The sequence below is a fragment of the Coturnix japonica genome, chromosome 9 (genome assembly GCF_054131305.1).
Source record: "Coturnix japonica strain WE chromosome 9, WE-NBRP24, whole genome shotgun sequence".
NCBI lineage: Eukaryota > Metazoa > Chordata > Aves > Galliformes > Phasianidae > Coturnix > Coturnix japonica.
Genome location: NC_140671.1, coordinates 27,243,577 through 27,251,652, shown reverse-complemented (window position 1 = coordinate 27,251,652; position 8,076 = coordinate 27,243,577). Strand labels below are relative to the sequence as shown.

Here is an 8,076-nt window from a genome sequence, read left to right as displayed (position 1 = left end):
GGTGTAGGGTTTCCTATGGGTTTCCTTCTGTAGGGTTTCCTATGGTGCTGAGCCCATCCCAGATGCAACCTTGGCTGAACCCATGGGAAAAGAAGTGTGGACAGGTTAAATAATAATAATAATAATTAAAAGGAGAGTCTTTCTTTGTAAGGGAAAGTCTCATCTGATCTTCCCATCTGATCTGCACCTGTAGGAAGCTGCGTGGGCTGGAAGAAGTAATAAGCAATGAATGGAGGAGCTGCCCTGCATGGTTCAGCCCCAATGGGGACAAAGGCGATCCCAGTGGCAGCCCTGATCCCAACCCCAAAAAGGTGAATATTGAGGCCAATAGAACCCCCAAATTATGAATCCGGGTGCAGTCACAGCACTGCTTTGGGGACCTCCTGGAATCTGTAGGGCAAGATGACCCCATAGCCATGTGAACAATCGGGGTCCCCAACCATTTGGGGACTATTGAGATCTTCCAACCTTCTGAGGTCCATCCACCATAACCAAGGGGATTACTGGGGTCCCCAATTTGTGGGATCCCTCCTCCATCACCAAAAGGACTATTGGGGTCCCCGACCATTTAGAGAATAACTGGCATCCTCCAACCTTTTGGGATCCCTCCACCCATAGCCAAGAAGACTATTGGGATTCCTAATTTGTGGGACAATTGGGATCCTCCAACATTTTGGGGTCTCTCCACTCATAGCCAAAGGGACTGCTGGGGTCCCCAGTTTGGGGGTCTATTGAGGTCCTCCAACCTTTTGGGTGTTCCTCCACCATAACCAAGAGGAGACTATTGGGGTCCTCAGTTTGGGGGTCTATTGAGTTCCTCCAACCTTTTGGGGTCCCCCCACCCTTTATGATCCCATCCACTCATGCTGAATCAATCACCGCATCCCCACCCTGTAGGCGTTCTCCCATCGAACACCCCAACGACCCCCCATCCCCGCTGACTATTAACACCCATTAATTACTCAGCAAATCACTCCTCCTTTTGTCTCATTTTCCCTTTTTTTATTGGTACATCATTGCAGAAATAGCCCTGTGTGTGGAGGACAGTGCACCAGACACGATATTCCCATAAAGGAGGAGAGGACACCCGGCCGCGCTCCATCATTCCGAGCCGCGAACATACAACAAAAATCACCCTCATCACAAGAGGGGAATATATATATATATCTTATTTTTTTTCCCTTTTTTTTTTCTTATATAGATATATTTTTTTTTTTTTGCATCTCATGCGAAATAGTTAAAAATGAAGAATTAAAAAGAGAAGGAGAAAGAAAAAAGACCCCACAAGAGCCCGACGGAGCCCCGCGTTTTGGCACTCGGGATGACAGCAGTTTGAGAATCCGGTTTCCTTACAGACGGTCTGTGAGAGAGAAGGGAAATGCCACGAGAGAAGAGAAAGGAACCAAACGAAGGTCACCCACACCACACTGCACGGCTGTAAGGAAAGCTGCCACCCCATAGACATCCTCCCATCGCTCCCTTGTGCAAGCGCCAGTCAATTAAAAACCCCATTCACCCCCCAACCCCCCATCAAACAAACCCCATCCCTTTATAAAAGTTTCTTTCCCCCCCACCCCCACCCCAACCCCTTTGTCAACCTCAAAACGAAACGGGGAGATCTATAGGTTTTATAGCATTCGCCAACATCCAAAGACATCAAATGAAAAACCAAAAGGAACGGAGAGCCGGGAAGGGAACCTTTGCTTGGGTTCCACCGCCTGAAAATAGGGGGTCGGGACCCCCATGGGGCGGCCCCACGGCTGAACAGCATCGGGGGGCATTTAGGAGTGGGTTGGAAGGGGGGGTGGGGGGGGATGATGAAGATGATGTTTTTGTTCTTGATTTTTTTTTGTTCTTTGTCGGTGTTAATTTTGCAGTGGATTGGGGGGATTCTGAGCCGCTCGTCCTCACGCCGGCGCCGCTGGGATTTTGGCCGATAACCTCAGAGAGCAGAAAATCCCTCCCGAGGGGGGGACATTTACACGCCGGGAGGGGCCTTTTCGGTGAGGTTTTGTAGCACGTCGTCGATCCTATCGTCTTCGATAACCACTGGAAGGACGGAGGGAAACGGGAAAACAAAAGGACGGCCGTCAACGCGGCGTGGCAGAACCCGGTACCCGAGGATGGATTGGGGTGGTGGGATGCCGGTATCCGGGGAGGGACGGGGGATGCTCAGAGTCCCCGAGGATGCCCGGAGCAAGGTGAGCACCTCAGGGCACGTCCCTGGGCTGGGACTGATCGTATCGCGTCCCCCAGGGGATGCTCAGCCCCGGTACTTCGGGGAGAGCCCCAGGGTGCGGGATGTGCTGCATCCCAGCGGTGCAAGGTGAGCCCCCTCCTCTCCTCCCGCCCAATAGTGACGAGCAGGACTAACACCCCCGGGGTCCCCGCTACGGAATAAGCCGCATTCCCGGGCTGCCGCTGACCCGCTCCCCCCACCCCAGGCTGTCCCCGGGGTGCCCCCATCACCGTCCCCGCTCACCCACCTCTCTTGCTGCGCCCGATCTGCCCCAGCTTGGGGGGCCGCTTGCCCTGCCCGGCCGCCAGCAGCGCGTCGGGGCCGTGGCGGAGGGGCACGGGGAAGGGCAGCTCGCCCCCCGCCGCGCCCCCCGCCAGCTGCCCCCCGCCGTACGGCGGCCCCTCCGCCATGGCCGGGGCGGCGGTGGCGGCGGTGGCAGAGGGGGGCCCGGCGCCGCCCCCCCCCCCCGACAGCCTCCCGGGCCGCGGGGGGTCCCGAGCCCCCCTGGGGCTGCGGCTCGGCGGAGCGGGGCGGCCGCCCCGTCACATCCCGGCGCTGCCCGCCCGGCGCTGCCCGCGGCTCCGGCGGTTCCGCGGCGGCGGAATCGGTGGCGGCGGCGATAGAGGAGCGGGGGGCGGGAGCGGGGCGGGGCGGCTCGGGAACGCCCCCGGGATGGGCCGGACCCCCCCCAGCCCCCCCCCAACCCTTCAACCCCTCCCTGAGGGTGCGGGGATCCCCCGAGCCGGGAGGGGGTGGTGCCCCGGAACCGACCCAGGGAGCCCGGAGCGTCTCAGGGGGGAGCCCGGCGCTGCCCGTGGGAGCGCGGCTGTCCCCGTGCGTGGCCCCATTTGTGTCCCTGTGTCGTGTCCCCATGACGTGTCTGCACGGCATCTCCCCGTGCCGCGTCCCCGTGCCATGTCCCCATACCACCTCCCCGTGCTGGGTCCCCATGCCATGTCCCTAAGTGTTTTCCCTATGCCATGTCCCCGTGCTGGATCCCTGTGCCCCATCCCCATACCGCATCCCCATGCCATGTCCCTGTACTGTCTGTATGCCACGTCCCCATGCCACATCCCTGTGCCCTGCACTGTGTCCCCTTGCCATGCCCCCAGGTCACATCCCAGTATCGTATCACTGTGTAATGTCCCCATGCCACGTCCCCATGCTGTCCCCCTGCACTGTGTCCCTACACCACACCCCTGTGCCACATCCACATGCCATGTCCCCATACAGTCTCCCTGTGCCACGTCCCCATTGGGGGGAGGGCGACAATAGGGACAGCAGCTGGCAGCCAACAGGGACCCCAGCTCATTTAGGGGCAGAACAGCTCATTGTGGGGTCAGAACAGCCCATTTTGGGGTCAGAACAGCCCATTGTGGGGCAGAACAGCCCATTGTGGGGCAGAACAGCCCATTTTGGGGTCAGAACAGCCCATTGTGGGGCAGAACAGCCCATTGTGGGGCAGAACAGCCCATTGTGGGGCAGAACAGCCCGTTTTGGGGTCAGAACAGCCCATTGTGGGGCAGAACAGCCCATTTTGGGGCAGCTGAATGCCGGGGCTCCTGTGTTTTTGGGGCTGGGGATGCAGCCGCAGTCCCGCTATCAGCTCCTTGCATAACGCTGCGTCTGCTCCCGCATCCCGCGGGGGAAGCTGGGGAACAGGAGCTAAAAGGCAGCGGGGGCAGCGCAGCCCCCAGGAGCTTATTTTGGGCGCTGCGGGGATGGCTGCGTTCCCTGCAGCCCCCATCGCAAGACCCGCACGGGGTTTGGGTGGAAAAACCGGTTTTTTGGCACTGCAAGGGGTAAGGAATGAATCCCCTCCTGTGGTGACGGGGGGAAGAGCCTGGGCTCAGCCGGGGTGATGGATTTACGGCAGAGGGAGAAGGGAAGGAGACGAGCCGCCGTCGCTGCGGATGTTTGTTATTTCTGCCTTTTATTCCGCAGCGGGAGCGCATCGCCACCTGCAGCCCGGCTGGATGCGGCCCTTCAAGCTCTGCCTACGGGGTTATTCCGCACCCTGCTCCAACCTCAAGATCCTCCGATAGAAAAGGGAGAACGCCCGGCCCCACCTGGGATGGATGGAGCTTCGTACAGCTCGCATAATGCAGAGGGAGGAGAGGAAGGCAGCGCAGCGCCCTCAGGGCTGCAGGGATGGAATGAACCGGGACAAACGAGCTTTTTCAAAGGGTTTTATTACATCCTGTGCCGTACCCCGACCCAAACCCTGCTGCGGAATCAAGCGGAGCTCTGCCACGGCGCCATGATCACGTTCTGGTGTGACACAATCACAAGTGGCCAAAGCTCAGCCCTGGGGTAGTGCTGGCAGGAGGGGATGATGGAAACGCTGCTCCTCGTGTTCATCATTTATCACAACAGCAGAAGCTCTCCTGACCCCCAGCTCCCACCCCGCAGGTCTCCTCATGTCTCATAACAGAAGGGGTATTTAATCACCAGGGTATCGCAGAAACAAGCTGATTTTGTCCCCAGGAGCACCACTCCAGCCCTGAGCACCTGCAATCATTTCCAATCATTCCTCAGCTCCCTCCCCCTTCCCCAGTCCAAGATTCCACCCCCAGCCATCCAACACCCAGCAGCAAGAAGGGCAGGACGCAGACGGACCCTCAGAGAGAGGGAGCTCTCCATAAAACACCCCCTTGAGATGCAACGCTTTAACTATTGTACAAGGGAACCACCCTGCTGATGGCCTGTCTGCAGATGGGGCACCTTTTGGGCTCTGGGAGGGCTCGGTAGCACTCAGTGCAGGAGCAGACGTGGCCACACTCCAGGAAGACGCAGGATTTGGCGTTGCTCAGGCAGATGACACAGGCATTTTTTAGTGTCTCTCCACCCTCGGTGCTCACTTCACGCATCAGCCGCTCCTGAGCTTGCCTGAATTCCTCTTGCATCTGTTTGAGGTGCTGCCTCTCCCGGTGGTAGCGATACTGTTTCCTTAAGAGGAAAAAGAGAACAGCACACGTAGCAAAACCAAAAAGGATGGTCAGGATCTTCCAAAGCTTGGCGTTTGATTCCTGTTTTCTCAGCAAAGCATCGAAATCGGAGCTGGTCAGGTAGTAACGCAGACCTTGCTTGGGTGGCTGCAGCTTGATGGTGTTGTTGTCCAGCACCAGCTCTCCGACACCAGTCAGTGCAGCTCCCACCTTCAGCATCTGCTCTGTTTCCTGAATGCCTTTGGGGCGCTCCCCGCTGATGTAGTGGCCGATGACATCAGGGAAGGATTGCACTGAGGGATGGAACTTCTCATGCACTGTCTCTAGGCTGAGCTCAGCAGCCTCCAGTGGTTTCATCACCCTCACGGCAACCCCGGTGCTGTCTTCCAATGGGGCCAAGTCGAAAGCTGTGGTGTTGGTTCTCTGGTGGATGATCTTCTCATAGTCATTCCTGGGGATAAAGAAAGCTTTAGTGCTTTCACGCTGGCAATCCAGGCTGGGTTGGGTGATCCAACCCCATGGCATGGGTTGATAATCTTTAAGGTAGCCTCCAAGCTGATATAATCTTGAGTTTGATAATCTTTAAGGTTCCCTCCAACCTAAGCCAGGTAGCAGGGAAACACCACAGCTTTCAACACAGCAACATTTATCACTCTGCCTGTGCCCCCCATGCAAAACCTGGTGCTGTCACAAGGCAAAGAGCTCAGGGGCAGCTAAATCCATCTAATCCTCATCACCTCCACAGCCACGATGACTCCACAACACCATCAAGCTTCCCATTCTCTGCTTTATTAGGCTGCTCAGTGCAGTGCAGGGATGCTCCATTTGGCTGCTTGGGGTGGTCTCCAGCTGCCATATGTGTGGGGTGGAGGGTACAACCCTGAACCTCCAGAGCTCAAGGAGTGTTGAGACATTGCTCTAAGGCTTAAGGTTCTGATTTCAGGTCCTTATGGGTCTCTTCCAACTTGGGATGTCCTATGGTTCTATATAGGTACGTACCAGAGGTGGGTCGTTCGGTTCCACACCATCTTGTGCTCCTGCAGTGTCAGCCTCTGCACGACGCCCTTGCAGTTGTCCACAAACTGGCTGCTCAGGGTGTCCCTGACAGAACGTACCACACCTGGAACACGTGGAGTGGTTGAGTTGTGCTCCAAGTCTCTTTTATTGTTGTGGGGGAAGATTAGCTCAAATTCCAGCCCCAAAGTGCTTTATTTTTTAAGGGGAGGGAGGTACAGGCCCAGAACTCAGCCCCACAGGGCTCTGGGATACGTTTAGCTCAAGTTCTAGTCTTTCACTCCCATGATTTTGGATGGGGACAGGTTAAATCCCAGCCCAAATGTGTCTTGTGGAGGTGGTGGAGGTCTTAGCTCAAATCTCAGCCCCCACTGCACTTTTTTGGGGAGGAGAAATAGCCCAAATACCACCTTCACTGGGCGTTTTTTTGGTGGGGAAGTAGCTCAAATGCCGGCCTCGTTGGGGCATTTTGGGGACCAGATTAACCCTGGGCCTTTGGGGTGGGTTTAGCCTAAATTCCATAATCCCACCCCCAAGGATTCTGGAAGGGGATGGGCTAAATTCCAGCCCTGTGGTAGCTTTATGAAGGGATCAATCCCTGCACGACCTTTGGGGTACATTCAGCCCAAACCCCAGCCTTTCACCCCATAGTTTTGCAGGAATCAGGCTATATTTAAGCTCCATAGGGATGCCAGCCCAAACCCCAACCTGCATTGCATATGGAAGGAATTAACCCTATCCCATACCTCAGAGCCTTCTATTAGGGCTGGAGTTTTCCCCCTTTCATTTGGAAGGAATCACAGCCCATCCCCTTCCCTGGGTGTGTGTCTGTGAAGGAGGAGCCTGCACTACAGGGCAGTGCTACCCCATTTCTGGTGCAAGAAAGCAGATTTTAGGGCAAAAACCCTTAAGCCAAAGGGGAGATGTGGAAAGAGACCCGGCCTTTAGCTATACCAATACCTTCAATGACAGCATAAGGCACACAGCGGCCTGGTGCCTCCAGCAGCACGGCCCGCAGCTCCCCGTCCAACCGCAGCCTCCGGGCTCCCTATGGGACATAAGGAGCCGAGGATCAACCACTAGGCCGAGGCTCAGGACTAGGCCGCGGCCTAGGCCCGAAGCAGCCATTACGGCCTTCAGCAGCCCGCATCCCGGCCCAGGAGCACCCGTACCCACCTGTAGGCCTCGGGAGAGCCGGGTCTGCTGCCGGTACACCGAGTAAAGCAGCGCTGTCAGCCCCGTACCGGCCGCCAACAGCGCGGCCTGCAAGGCCGAAGGCCGCCCGCTTCCTTCCATCTCCTCCATTACCGAGGCAACCGAGCGGCGCTGAGTGATGACGTCAAGCGAGCGGCGCTCTGGAAACAACTCCGTTACCATAGAGTGTGCGGTCCTCCGAGTTATGGCTGTAAGGTTTCCTGGTAGAGCCCCCCAATACAGCCCCGCCAAACCCTATAGGGCCTTTGGGGTGGGTTTAATTCAAATCCCAGCCTTTTACCGCAAGATTTTAGGGCAGGATAGCCCATATCCCACCCCCATTGGGCCTTTGGGGTGGATTTAGCCTAAATCCCATCCTCTCACCCCAAGGATTTTGGAGGTGGATAAGCTAAATCCCAGCCCTATAGGACCTTTTGTGTGGGGTTGGCCTATATCTCAGCCTTAAAGGGCTTTCAGAGGATGTTTAACCCAAATCCCAGTCTTTCACCCCAGGATGCTGGTTATATCTCAGATATAACCCTCCATAGGTTTATTTATAGGGGTGTTAGCCCAAATCTTGGCCCCATAGTGCTTTCGGGGGCCAGTTATCTCAAACCACAGTCCCATAGAGCTCTATAGAGCCCACAGAGTGTGGGGGCAGCCCCCAAAGCTCAGAGGGAA

General features: G+C 56.8%; 3 protein-coding genes across 4 annotated transcripts; 1 reads left to right on the top strand and 2 right to left on the bottom strand.

Moving 5' to 3' along the window:
• Positions 1–980: 980 nt before the first annotated feature.
• On the bottom strand, positions 981–2,817 carry CAMK2N1 (calcium/calmodulin dependent protein kinase II inhibitor 1). Its single transcript, XM_015882825.3, has 2 exons — positions 2,487–2,817; positions 981–2,049 (listed from the first exon to the last, which is right to left on the bottom strand). Exons 1-2 carry the CDS (start codon positions 2,647–2,649, stop codon positions 1,979–1,981), a joined length of 234 nt encoding a protein of 77 aa, XP_015738311.1. The 5' UTR covers positions 2,650–2,817; the 3' UTR covers positions 981–1,978.
• LOC146759881 (uncharacterized) lies at positions 2,045–4,783 on the top strand. Its single transcript, XM_085508972.1, has 2 exons — positions 2,045–2,201; positions 4,184–4,783. The coding sequence occupies exons 1-2, from the start codon at positions 2,188–2,190 to the stop codon at positions 4,554–4,556; spliced, it is 387 nt and encodes a 128-aa protein (XP_085365098.1). The 5' UTR covers positions 2,045–2,187; the 3' UTR covers positions 4,557–4,783.
• MUL1 (mitochondrial E3 ubiquitin protein ligase 1) lies at positions 4,416–7,519 on the bottom strand. 2 transcript variants are annotated; one of them, XM_015882461.3, is made up of 4 exons: positions 7,378–7,519; positions 7,162–7,249; positions 6,187–6,307; positions 4,416–5,638 (listed from the first exon to the last, which is right to left on the bottom strand). In XM_015882461.3, exons 1-4 carry the CDS (start codon positions 7,504–7,506, stop codon positions 4,909–4,911), a joined length of 1,068 nt encoding a protein of 355 aa, XP_015737947.2. In that variant the 5' UTR covers positions 7,507–7,519; the 3' UTR covers positions 4,416–4,908. The 2 variants fall into 2 exon arrangements, with proteins under 2 accessions (XP_015737947.2, XP_085365097.1); XM_085508971.1 differs by lacking the exon at positions 6,187–6,307.
• Between the last annotated feature and the right edge of the window lie 557 nt (positions 7,520–8,076).